The 21,458-nt window shown below is 41.3% G+C and overlaps 1 protein-coding gene across 1 annotated transcript in view; it reads left to right on the top strand.

Moving 5' to 3' along the window:
- The window catches only part of LOC142847373 (phospholipid-transporting ATPase FetA), a 75,238-nt gene that overhangs the window by 39,595 nt on the left and 14,185 nt on the right, over nucleotides 1-21,458 (top strand). Inside the window, exons 12-17 of the mRNA XM_075968079.1 lie at nucleotides 1,895-2,091; nucleotides 7,047-7,255; nucleotides 8,724-8,767; nucleotides 17,365-17,527; nucleotides 18,599-18,787; nucleotides 19,495-19,610. Of these exons, the coding sequence (XP_075824194.1) occupies nucleotides 1,895-2,091; nucleotides 7,047-7,255; nucleotides 8,724-8,767; nucleotides 17,365-17,527; nucleotides 18,599-18,787; nucleotides 19,495-19,610 (918 nt within the window). The remainder of the gene's footprint in view (nucleotides 1-1,894; nucleotides 2,092-7,046; nucleotides 7,256-8,723; nucleotides 8,768-17,364; nucleotides 17,528-18,598; nucleotides 18,788-19,494; nucleotides 19,611-21,458) is intronic.

The raw sequence follows: 21,458 nt of genomic DNA, 5'->3' as shown, positions 1-21,458 counted from the left end.
TCAGCGTCTACGACAGTCTGTCCGGAAATTACTTGGCAGTCTTTCGTCCAACAACCAGATAAATAGTGAAATACAAATACAAACAAAGTTTGGAGGCTGGAGAGATGGCTCAGTGGCTAAGAGCATTGGCTGCTTTTCTAGAGGATCCAGGTTCAATTCCCAGCACCCATGCGGCAGCTCACAGCCATCTGTAACTTCACTCCCAGGGGATATAATGATCTCTTCTGACTTCTTCTGAACAAGACGTGTACATGGTACACATACATATGTGGAGGCAAAATACCCATACACATAAAATAAAAATTAAAAAATGAAGTGTAAAGAAGTATCTATATGTATCTTTGACCATCATGGAAATGTAAATAAAATTATTTTAGGGGATTAGGGAGCTACACTGCGATCCCATTTCACCTCAGTCAGAATGGCTGTCATCATGAAAAAAAAATAGCAAGGACACCATGAAAAAAGAATTCTTATGCTCTACTGATAAGAATATAATTAGTACAACCATTATGAAAAAGCATATATGGAGGTTTCAGAAACACTGGAAGAGGAATTCCCACTTGCTGCAGCTGTACCATTCCTGAATATAAACCTGAAGGAATCAAAGTCAGCATTCAGTTGCCAGCATGCCAAGACTTGGATTCTTTCCCATCACTGCCCTCGAGGAGCTGTAGTTCAGTAGGCCCATGGTCTACCTTCAGCTTTACCAGATTCTGAACTGCTTGCAAGATCTCCATCTTTCTTACTCTTGCATTCAGTTTCCTCACCATCCTCCCTCCAACTGCTGCCAAAGCCACACAACTCAGTGTATTACTGTGACAGCCCCTTCCCCACACAACTCAGTGTATTACTGTGACAGCCCCTTCCCCACACAACTCAGTGTATTACTGTGACAGCCCCTTCCCCACACAACTCAGTGTATTACTGTGACAGCCCCTTCCCCACACAACTCAGTGTATTACTGTGACAGCCCCTTCCCCACACAACTCAGTGTATTACTGTGACAGCCCCTTCCCCACACAACTCAGTGTATTACTGTGACAGCCCCTTCCCCACACAACTCAGTGTATTACTGTGACAGCCCCTTCCCCACACAACTCAGTGTATTACTGTGACAGCCCCTTCACCACACAACTCAGTGTATTACTGTGACAGCCCCTTCCCCACATAACTCAGTGTATTACTGTGACAGCCTCCCCCCAACTCAGTGTATTACTGTGACAGCCCCTTCCCCACACAACTCAGTGTATTACTGTGACAGCCTCCCCCCAACTCAGTGTTACTGTGACAGCCTCCCCCCAACTCAGTGTATTACTGTGACAGCCCCTTCCCCACACAACTCAGTGTATTACTGTGACAGCCTCCCCCCAACTCAGTGTTACTGTGACAGCCTCCCCCCCAACTCAGTGTGTTACTGTGACAGTCCCCCCAACTCAATGTGTTACTGTAACAGCCCCCCAACTCAGTGTGTTACAATGACAGCCCCTCCCCCACATCACTGCTGGAGTGATTAAGGACTTGAACTCCTGTGCTCTTTCGAACCTGTTTCTTCCTTTCAGATCTAAGTGACTTGTGGTAGACTATTCTCCCACTGTGACTACCAAGTTCCTCATCTGTCAGGAGTTTCCATCAATATCAAATAACATGTAGAACAATTGGCACAACTCCTGTTAGTACTTGTTGTAGTCTAGTTGTTATCCCCTCCCTTCAAACTCCCACGGAAGGCTCATGCTGGGCTTCCTTCTTTGCCCTTGCCACTCTAGGGTCTCCCTGTCTCCAAGGTAACACACCACAGTAGAGTTAAGCCTCTAGAAGGTAGGTGAAGAAGCACAGCCTTAGATGGATGTTCATTTCATTCATACTTTGCATTTCTGTTTTGTTTTCTAAACAGATTTTCCTGGTTTTAGGTGCAATGTGCTTTTTACTATCCATTGGACATGGCATTTGGGAGAGCAACAAAGGCTACTTCTTCCAGGCGTTTCTCCCATGGCAACATTTTATAGATTCATCAGCTACAAGTTCTGCCCTCGTTTTCTGGTCCTACTTCATAGTCCTCAACACCATGGTTCCCATTTCGCTCTATGTCAGGTAGGTGTCTTTGGTGGTTGTGTTCAAGGGCGGGGTGACTTTATACTTCCTGTTTTAATAACCAACTAGAGTGTGATCTAATAGGAAATATGAATTACCATCTTTCTTTTTTAAAGATGAGCGCTTGCTATGTTGTCCAAGCCAACTTCAAACTTCAGATCCTCCTGCCTCAGCCTCAGTACTTGGAGTGTAGACATGTTCCACTATTCCTAGCTCACTTTGTAGTCTTTATCTCTTTCCTTTCCACAGGCTTGGTGTATAAAGCACTCTGAGGAGTATCTAGAAACTGGCTAGAATACTGCTAGCTATTATATGATTTATATAAAAGAATAATTATCTGTACCCTCAGGTAACCTGTAAGTGACTATGCAAACCCATGAAACAGTTGGTACTGCCTAACTACGCCAGACAGCCTTTCCTTACCCATGAGTTAGGTCCCAAACATTCACTCTCATGTCAGTTATGTAGAACTCAGAATACATTTTTCCATTTAAAAAGAAAAGAGAGAGTGTGTGGGAAACAGGTATGGTAGTTTAAAGAATGGCCCCCACAGGCTCATAAACTTGAATGCTTAGTAGGATTAGGAGGTGTGGCCTTGTTGGAGTAGGTGTGACCTTGTTAGAGGAAGTGTGTCACTGGGGTGGCCTTTGAGGTCTCAAAAGTCCATGCCAGCGCCATCTCTCTCCCTGCTGCCTGTGGATCAAGATGTAAAGCTCTCAGCCCCATGGCCATGCGTGCCTGCCTGCTGCCATGCTCCCCGTTATGATGATAATGGACTAACCCTCTGAAACTGTAAGCAAGCCCCCAATTAAATGATTTGTCTTTAATATGTGTTGTCTTGGTCACAGTGTCTCTTCAAAAACATAGAAAGTGACTAAGATAATAGGTATATTGACTTATATTGCGTTCCAAATATAAGTTGTATGAGTTTTCTTTTTTAAATTTTATAACTTTTTTCATTTATTATTATGAGTTAAAGTTTTCTAAGTTTTCATAATGTTTCTCTGGCTTTCATTGGAGTGTGTTATAACAATGCTTGTTTAAGTTTAACCTCTAATTTTATTAATTTGAGATTTTTTTCTTTTTCCTTTAATGTGGCTATGTGTTTGTAAATTTTATTTATCTCTTCAAAGAACGAATTGTGTGTGTGTGTGTGTGTGTGTGTGTGTGTGTGTGTGTGTGTGTGTGGTCTGTCCATGTCCTCTTTTCCAAGTCTCCTAAAATCTGACCTCTGATATCCCACCCAGAAAGTATTCTCCATAACTGAGTTACCTTATTTAATAAACGTTTCTGACTACCAGTATGCGCCAAGTCCTCTACTAGGTACTAGGGATAGAAATCTGAGTGATAAAACATCTCTTTCTTTCTTTCTTTCTTTTCTTCTTCCTTTTTTTAGAGAAGCTTGCTCGGAGCTGTGGAAACCATACATAATTGTGGCACGATACAAAAATTCTCTTATAAAATATGCATGAGTATTATAAACACTTTAAGAAGGAATATATTAGTTCTGTCCAGGGATACTTACAACAGTTTACAGGAAGGGTAATCTTCAAACTATATTTGGGCAGTCCACAGGTGTAAGATGTGGATATTTTCTCAAAGTTGGACCAGATGTTAGATACAAAAGAACATAAATTACAAGCAAAAGAATTTGGATTTTATCCTATAAGAAGTAAAGAACCAACCAAGATCTAAGAAATAATGTAAATTATTAATATAATTATATATAACCATATAATATTAAGTATGTAATAAAATATCATAATCGGCATATTAATTATATGACATGTATGTATTATAGAATATGTTATATTATTATAATGAATTCTCCATGTACATTATACAATCTTTCCAGCTCTAAATACTTTTAGAAGGTCTAAAAATGGGAGCTGGAGAGGTAGTTCAGTGGTTAAGGTCTCCCCTTGCTCTTGTAAAGATTCTAGGGTCAGTTCCTGGCACCTACATGATAGTTCACAAAGATTTGTATTTCCAGTTTCATGGGATCTGTTGCTTTCTTCTAGACTCTGAGGATACCAGGCACACATGGTGCACACACATACATACAGGCAAAACACTAATATACAATAAGACTTTTTTTTAGAATGGTCAAAAAATAAACTACAGCAAGAAACAGATAAGGAAGAAAAAGTAAAGGACACACCATGACCAAGTTGGTTCACCTTGAGATACAAAGATCAATAAATATAACACAGCATATAAACAGACTTGACAGAAGTCACTCAGTCATCTCAGTAGATGCAGAGGAAATTGGAGGTGCATTTGTACACGGGAGACCCAAGCGGGACCCTGCACCCTGGCCACTTTTCCAGCATCTTGACTCAGTTGAGGATGGCTTAAATAGGAGGATCTCCTTCAGCCCAATGACCCCAGACACTGAGGGCACATTGACCTCAGTGGTTTGATTCACTAGACCTAAGCAAGATAAGGAAAAAGCGATCCTAATATCAGACCCACTCCCAAGAACTCTCTTTTAGGAACTGTCTTGGGTATTGAGCCCTTCATCTTCTAATGTTATGTTTTCAAAACAGATGGGGAGAGAAAGGAAAGATTTATTCATGAAGGAAGACTGGACTGAACATTGAGCCTCTCCTATTAACTTTTCTATATTCTTTAATAAATAAATGTTCTATTAATATTGAAAGAAAAGAAAAAAAATTGAGAAAGCTCAGTATCCCTTCGTAGTAAAACCCTGAATAAAATGGGAAAAGAAGGAAAATACCTCAGCATGATGAAAACTGTGTGTAACAAACCTAAAACTATAATTGTAGCAAGTGGGAAACACTGACAGCATTTCCTCTAAAATACAGAATGAAGCAAGGATGCCCACTCTCTCCACTGATTTTTTGCATGTATATGTGTATACTGTGTGCATTCATGTGTGTATATGCATGTGCGTGTATATGGAGGGGGGCTGCTTATGCACGTGTGTAGAAACCAAAGCTTAGTACCAGGAGTCTTCCTCAGTCACTCTCTACTATTCATTGAGATGGATCTCTTATTGAACCACCTCAGCTGAACTGAGAACTCCCTGACACAGGCTGGTCTAGCTAGACTCCTTGCTCTGGGGATGGCCTGTCTCCACCATTCAAGTACTAGAATTGCAGGCAGGTCACCAAACCCATAGCCCCAATCCTTAGTCTCGCACAGCAAATGTTGTATCATTAAACTCTCATCCTAGCCCTTCGCTCTTGTGCAATATAGTCTTTGAAGTCTTAGCTAGAGCGAGACAGGGAAGAGAAATAAAAGAAAAACAATTAGGAAAGGGAGTTAAATGATCCTTATTTGCAGATGACATGATCGTATAAAGACACTGAAACTTTCATCTTAAAAGCCTTATATCTAATTTAAAAAACAGTTATTAAAGTATCAGGATACAAAACCAATACACAACTAATTAGTAGCTTCTCTATATGCTGATAATAAAGTTTTCAAGTAAGGAACTGGAGGGAGGGGTTCTCAGTCATAGGCGCTCCAAAAAACGAAACACCTAGACATAAACCTATCTAAGGAGGAAAGACTTCCACAATGAGAACGTTTAAACCCTGAATAGATGAGTGGAAGAAGGAAGGTCCTCCTGTGCTCCTGGATTGGCAGAATTCATATTGTGAAATTATTAGTGGTACCAAAAGCAGTTTTATAGATTTAACACAATTGCCACCAGATTCCACTAACATTCTTTATGACTCTAGGGGAAAAAAATCTTTAATGTGGAAGTTTGAAAGACTTTGGGTAGCCAGACAATCCTATACAGGAAGACAGAAAACAAAGAAAACCAATGCTAGAGTGTCACAGTATCTGACCTCACTGTAGAGCTACGGTAACACAAGCAGCATGACACCGGCACAAACAGATACAGTGGCTCATGCAGTAGGACAGGAGACCTCTAAAATCAGTATCTTAATAAGTGAGTCACAACATACATCGGAGAAATGATAGCCTCTTCAAAATTGTGGAAATCATTATAGTAAGCAAAATAAGCCAAACTCGGACAATCACTGCATGTTTTCTCACACGTGGAACCTAGATTTGAATTTGTCTGTGTGTGCGTGTATGTGTAGGGGAAAAGAGATTTTAGGGGAGAAGCAGAAAGAGGGTAATGAAGTGTATTTGACATGAAAGCAGAGGTGAACAGTTCAAGGAGGTGAAGGGACTAGGGAGAGGGTTAAGAGTTCAGAAGCTGGTGGGGAGGGGTGAACAAGAACAAGATATTATGACAACGCTGTAGTGAAGCCCATTACTTGTTACATACTCAAAAGTTTTTAGTCAGGGTCTTACCATGTGGCTCTGGCTGGCCTGGAACTCACTGTGTAGACCAGGCTGGCCTCAAACTCACAGAAATCTGCCTGCCTCTGCCTCCTGAGAACTGGCATTTAAAGTATGTGCCACCACGCCTGGATATATGCTCGCTTAAAACTGATAGGCTGACCTGCGTGAGAACCAGTGTTATAGAGAGATCATTTGAAGAGACAGAGAGAGCACAGTGGATGAACCCATAAAACAACCTCTGATTTGTACAGCTTTTTCCTTTGTCCTGAAACAAGAATATCTGAATGCTGCAAGTTTTCCTCCCTTTCCAACTTGACCACAGTAATAATCGTTTTCATTACCAACATAACCTTTTGTAAGTTAACTGTTACTCCACAGGTATTTTTAATTGACCTTTTCTGGATACATTTCAGAAGATGAGTGGAAGCAAGGTATGTCTCAGACAAATTAATCAGCTATATCAGGGTCCTGGTGAGAAAACCTTGCATAATAGTATGAGTTGTAATGGACTGACTAGTATGGAAAAGTCCGTATGAGAGTAGACCCAGGGAAGATATTCTTTCCACATGCAGACCCTCCTCCGTCATGGACCTATAAGAAGGAAACCAAAATAATATATTTGCTTGTCCTGCTCTGACCAGGACCATTTTTCCTTTCTTTCTCCTTAGTGTTGAAATAATAAGACTGGGCAACAGTTACTATATCAACTGGGATCGACAGATGTTTTATGCACCAAAGAACATGCCAGCACAGGCTCGCACTACCACTCTCAATGAAGAACTCGGCCAAGTTAAATATGTGTTCTCTGACAAGACAGGAACTCTGACGGAGAATGTGATGGTCTTCAACAAATGCTCTATCAATGGGAAGACCTATGGTATGTGCACATTCTACTCTCCCTGAGCAAATATAACTAAATCTACAAAGTCTCTGAAATTATATTTGCCTTCTATTCTTACAACCCTTTATTAACTAAGCTGGGAGTGGGAAAGGTGGTCTTCCCCAGGGAGGAGCACACCAGTGAACTGTCCAGTGCCCAAAAGCCCTAAAGACATATACACAAGTAACATTATATGAACTCAGGTTACATTTAGGACTATATCAACTACATATATGCATGTAATAACAATTAGTGAAAAAGAGACCATGAATTTGAAGGAAAATGGAGAGGATTATATAGGAATATCTAGAAGGGGGAAGAGAAGGAGAAATAATATAATTAGATTATAATCTAACAGAAACACATTTACTTAGCACCTAGTTGATACAGTCTATTGTTTTGTGCTTTAAGAAGACCAAGATTTACAAGATTTAGTCCCTGTTCTCAAGGGGTTCCCGATATCTTGAAAAATAATATGCTCCGTTATTTTAATTCAAAATCAGGTGGAAATTGGTAAAAGAGTAGAAATTTTTTATTTAAAAGATTAAGTTTTTGAGTTTATTGTATAGTATAGCAACCAACACAGTTAACAACAATGTCTTGTATGATTCAAGCTCATTGTCTAAAATAAAAGAAAAAACCCTAAATGAAGGAAGAAAGAAAAGAAAATTGTGGATGGTGTGCACGAATGTCATCCAGGCTGTCGCCTGGCCTCTACACACGAGTGTACATATGCATGAATTGCATGAATACACAAAAAATTAATGAAGCAAAGCCTTCTTCTAAATTACCCAGTAATCCCCTTTCTAGAGATCCTCTAAAAGTGGGAACAATATTAAAACAGGCATTTGCAAATACTCATTGCAGCACAAATATTGCTCAAAAGGTGGAGATGCCCGTTACACTCATCAACAGACGAGTGGACATTTTAAAGTTGTCCGTAAATATATGTACTTGATTTGATCATGAACAATCATGAGTTTGGTACCTGGTGCAATCCAGGTTCTAAATCTGAGGTACAGTGTGTTGAGTAAATGAGCCAGACACAAAAGGACAAACGCTGTATGGTTCTCCTTAGGTAAAGAATACATAACAGGAAAATCCACTGAAATAAAAGCAGAAAAAGGTAGCTAGGGCAGAAAGGAGGAGGGATGGGGAGATTCTGTTTGAAGAATAAAGTGTTGAGGGCTGGGAATGCAGTGGTAAGCGACTGCCTCATAGTCAAGAGGCTCTGGGTGTAATCCTCAGCACTGCCAAAAAGAAGGAGAAAAGAAGGGAGAAAGAAAGGAAGGAAGGAGGGAAGGAAGGAAGGACTGCAAATAGATTGTAATGATAATTGCATAACACTATGGATGTAATTAATACTGCTGAATCTTAAAAACAGCTAAATGGCAGGTTTATAGCACACACAAAAAGCCTCCTTTAAACCCTTCACTAAATCTCCGCTCTGTATGCTTGTCAATAGGTTATTCCTATGACGCCAATGGACACCGTGTGCCCGTGTCTCCGGTGAGTAATCACAGCTTCTGTGACATACGTGTGGGAGACGAAGGGAGTAGTATCTTTACACAGCTCAGTCTCTACTCCCAAGATAATGAGCCTTTAGAGCCTAAAATGTTAAAAATGTCTACACATGGCCTATTTTTATTTGAGAAATTTTTGTAAAAATAGTTTTGTTGGTATTGGCTTGTTGTGTTTGCTTCACCTCTTCTTCTCTCTATCCCTCTCTCTCAACACAATCTATGTAGATCAGTTCCTCAAAACAACCCATGATCATTGTCTTAGTTCTGTTGCTGTGAAAAGATACCATGTCCACGGCAATGCTTTTCAGAGAGCATTAAGTGGAGCTTGCTCAGTTTTCGAGGGCTGGTCTTTGATCACTAAGGCAGGAGGCAGACAGAAACTGTGCTGGGGTGGTGGCTCCAACTTTACATCCTGATGTTCAAGAAGTGGGCAGAGGGAGAGATACAGGGACAGACATGGCCTTTCAAAGCCTCAGAGCTCAACCCAGCAGCACATCTACTCCAATAAGGACACACTTTCTAATCCTTCCAAACAGTTCAACTGGGTGCCAAGCATGCAAATAATTGAGCCTATGGGAGCCTTCTCATTCAAACCACCACGTTCCACTCCCTAGCCCCCATAGACTTGTAGCCTCATCATAATAAAAAATGCATTTAGTACATCTTCAAAGGTCCCCACAGTCTCAAAACAGTTTCAAAGCCCAAAGTCTTTTCTTAGACTCAAGACATTCTCTTTACTGTGAAATCAAAAAGCATCCTTCCAGCCTTGAATGCCCCAGAAGCTACATTACCATTGCAGAAGAGAGGGAGCGGTGTGCAGAAACACTGGGCCTAAAAGTGGCTGGCTCTTCCTGGTTGTCAGTTCAACTGCATCTGGAACTAAAGTCCAAGTGGCCGGGCACATCTGTGGGATTTTTTCTTAAATAATTTTTAAAAATTATTTTAAAAAATTATACACCATCATGTTTGGTCTATTGTGCTTTTGTTTTGTTTTTAAAATATATCAATATGCTAAATAAAGGAAAATAGCAAATTGAAAAATTATTTTTATTGATTATCTGGGAATCTCATATCATACAACATGATCGTGCTCACCTCCCAGTCTCCTATGTCTGCCTCTCCACGTAACCTACCCCTATCAAGACACACACACATACACACAGAGAGAGATGCCCCCCAGGGTCCACTAATAGCTGCTGCTACACCTATAACCAAACTAAAGACTAAGCAGGTTCTTAGAGGGGATGTCAAAAGTATAGTCCATGAGTAAGTACACTATACTACTAAAGGCCTTAATGAGTTTGCTAATGCATTCAAGCAGAAGTCTGGGGAATATGTGTGGGAATGGATGTTTAAGGGTATGGGATCATGGTAGAAGAAATGTAAACCTGGATTAGGTTGAGCTTATTGATATGGGCCCTCTGAGTGGAGAGTCTAGGTTTAATATGGAAACTCAGACAGTTGGGGAAAAAAATGTATCCCAAGTTTATTTGAATAGTTAGCTGAAACATTTGACAGAAGATGGCCTACTGAAAAGGAGTGGGAGATGCCTGAAACCCCTTTGTTAGTGTTGATAAGGCTCTGGGAAATTCCAGTGCTAGGGTAGATTTGCTATATAAAACTTAATCCTCTACATTGGGAAGGCTCGAAGTCATGTCCTTCACTAACCCTGTAAGGTGTAGACTGGCACGAGGGCACCAGCATATCTGAACAGCTTTGTTGTCGCCCTTTCCTGTTGCCCAGTTGTAAGAATTAAATACAATAAGATTAACTGGGTCCAGAAGTAGCAGGGGCCAAGTGGCAGCCCTGAATCCAAAAGGAAGGTAATTGTTGTTGTTGTAATGCGAAGCTTTATGGTGGCTTGTGGTGGTCAGACGGGCCTCCACAAGAACTCCTCTTACCAAGGCAAGGGCATGGGAATTTAGATATATTAGTAAAGAATATGAAGATGCATGTGAAAATAATAAAACATAAACCATAGAAAATACCAGGAAGGCATTCCGATGAATACTGAAAATAAACCGTGTTTAATTTTCTATACTTTAATACCCCAATATGAAAGGGGAAAGAAGACAACAAAAGACTTCTTTAACATGATACAAAGGACAGCTCAAACAATTAATTGCTTTAACACCCTGAGGCATCAAGTCATTTGCATTGTTTAGGCTATGAAGCTACCCTAGACCAAGTATCCTGAAGGCAGCCACTCCACAGGTAACCTCTAATTACAGAAGGAACAGAAGTACATTTGCATATCCTGGCCATTTATAGGATGGAATTAGGCTCACATTTTTGGGCATCCACAATTTCTCCCTTTTTATTAATTTTAATAAAGCCTGTGCTTCTGCAACAGGACAGATGATTGTGTCTGCCTTAGGTGAACACTTCCCCATTTCCCGGACTTGTCTGTCTTTAGTACATGTATTCCAATCATACATGTCCATGCCTTAGATGTCTGGGAGGAAAAAGGATCAAACCCGTATTTGACTGCCAACATCTGTAAGCAAATGGTTAAGGAAGGAAGTACTCTTTGTGTACTCTGTGTCTCTGAGTCAAGTTCCTGTCAAGAGAGTTCATACACAATTAGATAATGCTTTGTGAAAATGCATGTTCCTATGGCTACAGCCTCCTAATTAAAGGAGTTGAAGATCAACAGGGATTTACAATTGGTCTAGAGTGTTTCTTAACAAATTTTAGCTGTATCAAAATCTAAATTTCTTATCAAATATGCCAAATCCATGAACTCATTGGAAATGTCAAACTTTACTTACTATCTTATAGTGATATATCTAAAGCAGTTACAAACATTAGCAGGTCAATACCATAATTCTAGAGTGGAAATAATTAACAATAAACACACAATTTGTCACATTGCAATTCTCTTATATCCATTCTAAAGACAAGAAAAGGTTTCTGTGATGGGTGAGAGTCCAGTTATAATTCTGCTTTTAAGTAATTGTCCCAGTCTCTGAGCAGCAGAAAAAACCCTTAGGATACCCTCCTCATATTTGATGAGGGGTTTCAATCACTCTTTATAATAAGTCCTTTTTACCCCCAAGGGAAAAATCGAGGTCTCAGTTCTCTCGCCCTATATTTCAACAGCAGATTGAATACCATACTGGCAAAATGAGTTCTGTGTCCAAAGAGTAAAACAGTCAAATGTTCAGTCTGCATTTCTGGTCTGGCTCCAAGGTAAACAGGACTCATTAGGTCTGGAAGTTTTCATAGCAAGTCTATCAAGAGGCTGGGAATCACCAGTCATTACCACAATCTTCTCTCCCTTCTCAGACTGCAGCAAGTTGTAGTGAGTCAGGAACCCTGGTTCAGGTACCCCTTTCCTTGGCCTGCAGCAAGGTAGTACAAGGAAGTCAGGATCATGGGTTCAGGAACATCTTTCCACTGTTCCTATGGTGTCATCAGTGGCTGTGATGTCATCATGGCGGGTACTCTTCTACTTTATATGCAGTCATCTCATCCAGCTTTATTTTCTTTTTGTGAAAAAAAGCACAAACATATCCTCGACCCCAAACTAATACAGGGTTGGGTATTTTCCATAGTCCAGTGTGAGGGTCTCTCCACCTTGCTTTAGCAAAGGTCGCCTTGTCAAAATCCGTCAGTGGCAGATTGTTCATGAGCACCCATATCTGAGAAGTTTAGCGTAAAAAGTGCGTGGCTCAAGGCATTATGTGGCATTTGAGGATATAATTCTCCTGTTTTTATTTTTTGAAGCTGTGTTTTCAAGGAGCCATGGGCACACAACACAATTCCTTGTCCTTAAGGATTATAAGGAATACCTGTCTTATATTCGATATTCCATTGGGAACAAAATCTCTGAAATTCTTTACAAACATATCTGGACTCATTATCTGTCTTCATGATCTTTGGGGTGCTGTGGGACAGTGGTCTGTACCCTGTCACTTGTATTTTAAATAAATGTTGATTGGCCAGGCAGAAAGTATAGGTGGAGTGACCAGGCAGGAAGTAGAGGTAGGGCAACAAGAACTGTGGGAAGAGGGAAGTGCAGTCCACAGTCATGACCCAGCCATAGAAGAAGCAAGATGTGACTGCTTGCTGAATAAGGTACCAAGCCATGTGGCTAACATAGACAAGAATAATGGGCTAATATATGTTATAAGAGTTAATAAGAAGCTTGAGCTACTAGGCCAACAAGTTTTATAAATAATGTAGACCTCTGTGTGTTTAATTGGGGCTAAACAGCTGCGGGTGGTGTTTCTAACACAGAGGGATCGGGTAGGACAAAACCTTGGTAAACACTGGGGTTCCCTTAATGAAAAGTATTTTAAGCAATGAGTTATTACATGTTTAGTGGCTTCTCCAGTTTGTGCAGTGGCCATCAAGAATCCTGAATATGTATCAATTGTCATATGTACATATCTTAATTTGTCAAACTCTCTAATATGAGTAACATCCATTTGCCATACATGATTAGGAAGTAGTCCTCTGGTTTTTACCCCCAGATGAGGTACAGATAGATATTGTGGGCATACATCACATTGCTTAACAATTTAACAAGCAGCTTCCCTTGTTAATCTAAATTGTTTTCTTCAACTTTTACTATTTTGATGATGCAGAGCATGCATTTGCTAAAAGTTCGTCATCCAAATTGCAAGTCTGCCTCGCTGACAGGCTTAACGTGCTCATTTACATTTCCAGAAACACCTGTCTGGGCTGGAGCTGCAGTAGAACTTCGGGTGGTACACATGTTTGCATATTTTTCTTGGAAGGAGAAATGGCCAGATGTGTGTGATTGTTCACTGATTCATGGGCTGTAGTCAATGGACTGGTGGGGTGGTTAGGGACTTGGAAAGAGCATGACTGGAAAAATTGGTAAGAAAGACATCTGGGGAAGAAATGTATAAATAGATCTCTTTGAATGGGCAAAGGATATGAAGATCTTGTGTCCCATACCAATTCTCATCAAAGGGTGACTTCAGTTGAGGAAGAGTTTAATAATCAGCCAATAGCATGACCCGTTCTGTGTAGAAGGAGCAGCGGGCTGCTTCCTGCTGCCCGGCTCCCAGCCTCCAGCTAGCTTTGCCCAAAAATACACGGAAACTGTATTCATTTAAACACTGCATGGACCATTAGTTTCAGCCTCTTATTGGCTAATTCTCACATCTTGCTTTAACCCATATTTAGTAATCTGTGTAGCACCACGAGGTGGTGGCTTACGGGGAAAGATCTTAACCTGTGTCTGTCTCAGAGAGGAGAGGCATGGTGTCTGCTTCACTGCCTTCTTCCTCCCAGCATTCTGTTAGGTCTACTCCGCCTATCTAAGCTGCTGTCCTGTCAAAAAGCCAAAGCAGTTTCTTTATTAACCAATGAAAGTAACACATAGATAGATGACCCTTCTCCATCACATTCTGTGGACAGTCTCTTTCCCCAGACTACCTGTCATTGCCCAGTGGGCTTATGAACAAAGTGGCTATGATGGCAGAGATGGAGGTTCTGCACGGGCTTGACAACATGGACTTCTACTCTCCAGGCTGACCTGCCTACAACTGTTGCTGAGTGCCAGATCTGCCAACACAAAGCCCCAGATAGGGCGCCCTTCCTCAGGGTGACCAGTCAGCTACCTGGTGGCAGGTTGACTATGTTGGACCACTTCCCTCTGTGGAAAGGACAATGCTTTGACCTTACTAGAGTAGATCTTATTCTGGTTATGGATTTGCCTTTCCTGCATGTAATGCTTCTGCCAAAACCACTATCCTTGGATTTACAGGATGCCTTATCCACCATCATGGTATTGTTTCTGACCAAGGAACTCACTTCACAGCCAGAGAAGTGTGACAGTGGTCCACGTTCATGGAATCCACTGGTCTTGCCATGTTTCCCATCATCCTGAAGTATCTGGCCTGATAGACATACATACAGCACTGTTTAGGGGACAGCAGCATGGAGTTCTGGGACAGGATTCTCCAGAAGGCAGTATATTCTTTGAATCAGCATCCACTATATGGCATGGTGTCTCCCATAGCCAGGATCCATTGGTCCAGGAATTAAGGGGTGAGAAGGGGAGTAGTTCTAATCACTGTCACCCCTAGTGACCCACTAGGAAGGTTTTTGCTTCCTGTTTCCATAACCCTAAGTTCTGCTGGCCTAGAAGTTTTGGTTCCAGAGGGGGAGCACTCCTGCCAGGAGCCACAACAAACATTCCATTGAACTGGAAGCTCAGGCTTCCCCCTGGTCACTCTGAGCTTCTGATGCCCTTAAACCAGCATGCTAAGATAAAGAAATATCAGTATTAGGAGGAGTGATTGACCAAGATTGTCAAGGAAATTGAATCGCCTCTCCACAGTGGAGGTAACTAAAATTGTCTCTGGAGTGCAGAGATCCTTTAGGGCAGTGATTCTCATCTTTCCTTAGGCTGTGATCCTTTAATACAGTTCCTCATGTTTTGGTGAACCCCAACCATAAAATTATTTCATTGATATTTCATAACTTTAATTTCTTATTGGTATGAATCATAATGTAAACATCTGATATACCAGATATCTGCTAGGCACCCCCTGTAAAAGGGTTGTTCAACCCCCAAGGGATCATGACCCATGAGTTGAGAACCATTGCTTTAGGGTTTCTCTTAGTGCTACCATGTCCTGTGATTAAAGTCAATGGGAAGCTACAACATCCTAATGGAGGCAGAATGACAAAGGGCACAGACCTGTCAGGAATGGAGATATGGTCCCTCCAGGTAGAGCCAAGACCTGCTGAGATGCTTGCTGAGGGTGGAAAAAATGCAGACTGGATAGTAAAGGAAAGTAACTATAAATACCAGCTAAGGTCACATGACCGGGTGCAGAAACAAGGATTATAACTGACATGGGTGTTTCTGTCATATTTTGTTAAGCATATATTTATATAGATATTTGTATTTTTTATTTCTTTATCATATAGTATAACATCAATTAAGAGAATGTCAGTGGTTATCATAGTTAAGTTTGATGTTTTAAAAGAATATCCCTCAAGGGACATTGCCAACTATTTTAAAATTTATAATGAGTTTACAATTGTATGAGTTATATCATGTTAATTATATCATGTTAGGCATAATTATGACCTGATTAAATATGTAATATATTTGTGATTGTACACAGATATTTATGTCATATTAGGCATAATAATGTCCTGGTTATTGATTTCATTTGGAAATTAATCACAACATAAGGAGCTATGATTGTGTGTCAGGTTGACAAGGGGTGGGCTTTTGATGGCTATTCTTGTCATGAGTTCTTGGTTGTCAGTCTGACTACTTCTGGAATTAAAACCCAAGTGGCTGGATGTACCTGTGAGGAATTTTTTTTTTCTTAAATCATTTGAAGTGGGAAGATCCACCTTTGATCCAGTCCACATCTGCTGGCAACACATTAAAGACATAGACCAAGGAAGTTTGTTCTCTTTGCCTGCTTGCCCTCACTCTCTGGCAATTCCATTATATCACTGCATTAGAGCCTACTTCTTTGGGATTCTGGTGTATACTAAAGACCAACAGATATCCAGCCTCATGGACTGCACAACTACTTGTTTCTTGGACCTTCTGTTTGTAGACAGTCATTGTTGGACTAACTAGCCACAGCCTGTACACCATTCTAGGAAATTGTCCCTCTCTCTCTGTCTCTGTCTCTCTCTCTTCTCTTTCTCTCTCTCCCTCTTCCTCTCTCCCTCTCTCTGTTGCTCTCTTTCTATATGTACATATGCATGTGTAAATTATATATATTCTATAAGTTCTATTCCTCTACAGAACCCTGACTAATACACAACATAGTACAACTATGAAGAACTGGAAAGGGCTGTGTGGATTCGGCTATAGACTAGGCACACATGTTTGTTAACAGACTCCTGTCTTCAGACCGGCATTTATTCATGGAGACTGCAAGTAGCCTGACTTCAATGTCTGAAGAGTCAAGGTCATAACTAAGCAATTAGTCAATTTTAGATCCACAAATTGAGTCAATGATTAAATAGAAAGAAATTATGTCAGACTGTGAGAGTTAGAGATGGGAAGAGCCAGGTATGCTTATAGATCAGGCAATAATAGTATGTAAACAAGCAGATACTGAAGCTTGTCATGTGGTGTTTTTAACATTCTTCTCCAGCCCACTTTCTCTCTGTGGGATCCATTACACCTATAGCATTGAACCAGGACCCGTTCTTTTCTCAGCTCCTAAATCAGACAGAAGAAACCAGAAATAAGGATTTCTCAGATACCAGTTCCTAACAGAGATCAGCTAGCCCTTCATACCCTCATGCTTGATAAGCAGATAGGTTTAGACACTGGAAAAGTCACGTTTCAAGGTCTCCATTGACCATTTAGACTAGAGGTAGTGCAAGGGGGCAGGAGGTCCACCAAGCCATGTGTGTTCCTGCAGGACGGTTCTTTCCTGGCTCAAGCGACCCACAGCCCAGGTCAGCAGGCAAAGCTACGCTGGCGCATTTGCCAACTCTCTTGCCTTCCCTCTCTCATTTCCTGACAGATCTTGTCACATCCCAGAAGCAACCCCAATGTGACATTCTGGAAAATGTGCAGCTATGGCTGAGAACTTTGCTCTGGTGTTTATGTTCCAGAACGACAAGGTCGACTTCTCCTACAATCGCCTGGCTGACCCGAAGTTTTCATTCTATGATAATGCTTTGGTGGAGGCCGTGAAGAGTGAGGACCACTTGGTGTACTTGTTCTTCCTCTGCCTCTCATTGTGCCACACGGTGATGTCTGAAGAGAAGGTAGAAGGTGAGCATAGGCCTGAGCCTCGTGGACTGAGACTGTGCTCCAGAATCAGGACTGGTTGGAAGTGGGGTGGTACCATGTGCTCTGAGCAGTCTCAGCTAAGAGAGAACTTTCTGACAAGCGGTACTGGCCAGCAGTGGAACAATAAAAACAAGGTGAGGAGTGAGTTGGGTTAGGGAAAGAGTCATGGAATAGGGGTCAAACTTGGTGAGGCACTGTGGGTTCTGATCAGTCCCACTGTCATTGACGAGACTTCCTGAAGGGCGAGCTGAGCGGTCCTCCTGTCACTTAGTGTGTCTGTTATCACCATGTGTCTTAGTTTCTTTCGTATGACAAAGTCATCTATTCATTTACCCAAGCTTTTTTTAAACAGTGAATGAGAAATGCCTGTTTGTTCATTATTAAGTCTTTCTTCTTAAAACAATAATGGTTTTAATTTTATTATCATTATTTTAAGTGTATGCACATTTTGCCTACATGTACATCTGTATGCCACTTATGTGCCTGGTGTTTGTGGGGTCAGAAGAGGGCATTGGATCCCCTGGGACTGGAATGGAGTTGGTTGTGACCAACCATATGGGTGCTGGAAATCGAATTTGGGTCCTTTTCTTTGAGGCAAGGTTTCTCTATGTAGTCCTAGATACTACATTGGAATTCATTATATAGACCAGGCTGGCTTCAAACTCACAGAGATACTCCTGTGTTTGTCTCCTGTATGCTAGAATTAAAAGTTTGCACCACTATGCCCAGCTTAAGATTTATTTTTATATGTATGGATTTTTTCCTGTATGTATGTGTACCATGTACATGCCTGGTACCTAAAGTGGCCAGGAGAGGGTGTCAGATCCCCTGGGACTAGTATTACAGATGGTTGTGAGCCACCGTGTGAGTGCTGGGGATAGAACCATGGTCTTTTTGAAGAGCAGCCAGTGTTCTTAACCTTTTGGTCTAGTCATGTAAGGAAGGTTTGAAGAACTATATGTCCTTCTGGACCACGTGAAATATGGTTTCACTTCTGGGTGGACTTAAGTTGCTCATCTCTGTAGGCTCTGTTGCCTTTTTGTTTGTTGTCAGGTGAGCTGGTATACCAGGCCCAGTCACCAGATGAAGGTGCCCTGGTCACTGCTTCTAGGAACTTTGGCTTTGTGTTCAGTTCCCGCACATCTGAGACAATCACAGTGATCGAAATGGGGAAAATCCGAGTTTACCAGCTGCTGGCTATTTTGGACTTCAGCAATGAGCGCAAGAGGATGTCTGTTGTTGGTGGGTGCGCCGCGGCGTCAGCCTCTCTGTCCTTTGTTGGTGGGTGCGCCTCAGCGTCAGCCTCTCTGTCCTTTGAGCACATTTGCACGTGGGCTTTGTGTTTCATCTACACATAAATCCTTTCCCCCTCATGTGACTTCTCAAACATACGCCCTTTCTCTCTTGTCTCCTTTAATTGTCTCTTAGGTATCAATAGGGGCTTACTACTGAGTGCTAAGTCCTTTCTTTAGTATGTCTGATGGTGACTTACCAATACGCTCACAGCTAAGATGAGGACATAAGTTAATCCATAAAGCCTGAACATGGCCTAAGAATGGGAGCCAATAGCATAGTAGTCCTCCTTGCCCGTGGAGTTACAGATTCAGTAACTATAGATCAAAAATATTTTAAAATATTTGGGGGCAAGTTACAAGCTCCAGCCTCAGATAATTGTGAGATCCTGCCTCACAACTAAATAACAATCTGCACCACACTCTTCCACGGGGGATAGTGAGGCCACAGAAGGCTTCTTTCGGAAAGTTTCTCTGTCACTATCTGGCCCTTCCTACAGGATCTATCCTGTGTGACCACGCCATTGTGTTCTTAGCCTCCAAAGGCAGCAGAAGTGAGTGTTACAGGGAACAGCCCCTTATGCCCCTCAGTGAACCCAGACAAATTCCCAAATAGTAGGCCTATGTGGTTATTTTGCTTAATTTGCTCATCTTTAGTTCGGACACCTGAAGATCGGGTCATGTTGTTCTGCAAGGGAGCAGACACCATCATCTATGAGCTGCTCCATCCGTCCTGTGCATCCCTTAGTGAGGTGACCATGGATCATTTGGACGTAAGTGTTTAAGTGGAAGCCCATGGACGTGGGTGTGGGTCTCTGCAGCTTCTCACACGACCGGTAATGCATCCCTGTGCTAGGGTGTCTCTATACGAGCATGTGTTGGCATCAGTTTTCTTTGGTTGACCAAAAAAAAAAAACTAAAACTATTTTATTCTGCTGTATTCTCACTGACCATAATTCCAACTTTCATGTCAAAGAATTGTGTGGGACAAGACCCTGGAGGTATAACGAGGATCATGTCCTTAGGATCATATACAGTGATCAGAGTAGTTCTGGGATCCTTGCCTCCAGAGGGCCTCTAGACCTGGTATTTGCTTCAGAATATGGTCTGCTAGTATGGAGGCCTTACTCTACAAGACCTGATATGTTATGGTAAGGATCAGAAAGCAAGCAGTAGGCTGTTTGAGTGACTCTCTGTCATCAAATCCTCGAGGGACCTTCCCTCTTCCTTTCTCGTTCTACTCCTGCCTACCAGCACTTGGAATACATCATACAAAAAAGAGAGTGGCCTCTGCTTGCTGTCACAAGAATGAGAAAGCAGATCAAAGAACTCTGAGGCTTCTAACACTCAACCTGTAAATATAAGAGGCTGACAGTATAAGGAAAGGACAAAAGACAGGATGGAGAGGGATGAACAAACCAGTAAAGTATTTCATAAAATAGATTGTAGAAAATACTGTTTTACTAAGTAGTAACACGTAGACAGAAGTCAGAGAACAAATATCCAATAAACGCATGAAAAGATGGTTGACATCATTAGTTATTAGAAAATACAAATTAAAAAAAAACATGAAATACTGCCTTTCTGTACACCAGGATAGTTTAAACCAGATAACCAGACTATAATAAATGTCATCTAGATGTAAGAAAATATAGTCCTCATATACTGCTGATAAAAAGGTAAAATGGCATGAGCGTTTGGGAAAACAGTCTTGCATTTCCACAAAAAATTAAGCATAGAGTTATCATGTGGCCCAGAAATTCCATTCTAGTTCTATTTTCAGAGAAACAAAAACATGTCCACAGGAAAAAAAAATACATGAATGCTTACGGTTGATTATTCATGGCTACAAAATGGCTGAAGTAATCCGAATGTCCGTCAACAGATAAAGGAATAAATAAAATGTGCTTTTTTCCCCTACAAAGCCAAGTTTGACAATAAAAGAGAATGGTGTCCATGCAGCTACAGATGAGCCTTGAAAGCATGCTACCTGAAGAAAGTCCAAAGGTAGTATTTCATGACTCAGTGTGCAAATGTACAGAGAAAGAGTAAATTCTGGGTAGGCTCAGTGATAAAGCCTGATACACTGAGTCAGGACCCACATGTGGAAGGAGAGAACCAACTTCCGCAAGTTGTCCGTGATTTACGCACACACACACGCAGCCACTCACACTCACACACACAGACACACACACACATGTGTGTGTGCGTCACAGTAAATAAAGAAACAGGTGTCTTTGTATACAGAACAGAGGAGGTAAGTTAGTGGCCAGGGTCAGGGAGGAAAGGAGTTCACAATGATGCTAATGGACTTGTGTTTCTCTGGAGATTTATGGATGTGTTCTAGTGTTAGATAATGGTGAGCATTCTACAAACTTGGTGAACTATAAACTAAACTGTGTGTTTTAAAATGGTGAATTTTACAATATGTGGATTATATATCAAGCTTTTAATCTGCATATGTGTGTGGGTGAACGAGTACCATGGCACAGTGTAGAAGTCAGAGGACAGTTTGCTGAGTTGGGCCCTGGGTCCTAACGCAGGTTGTTAGCCTTGTAGAAAGTGTCTTTACCCACTAAGCCATCTTGCCAGCCCGTATCTCAAGTTTTAAGAAGTGAGTT

The sequence above is a fragment of the Microtus pennsylvanicus genome, chromosome 3 (genome assembly GCF_037038515.1).
Source record: "Microtus pennsylvanicus isolate mMicPen1 chromosome 3, mMicPen1.hap1, whole genome shotgun sequence".
Lineage (NCBI taxonomy): Eukaryota > Metazoa > Chordata > Mammalia > Rodentia > Cricetidae > Microtus > Microtus pennsylvanicus.
This window is presented reverse-complemented; position numbering and strand designations above follow the sequence as displayed.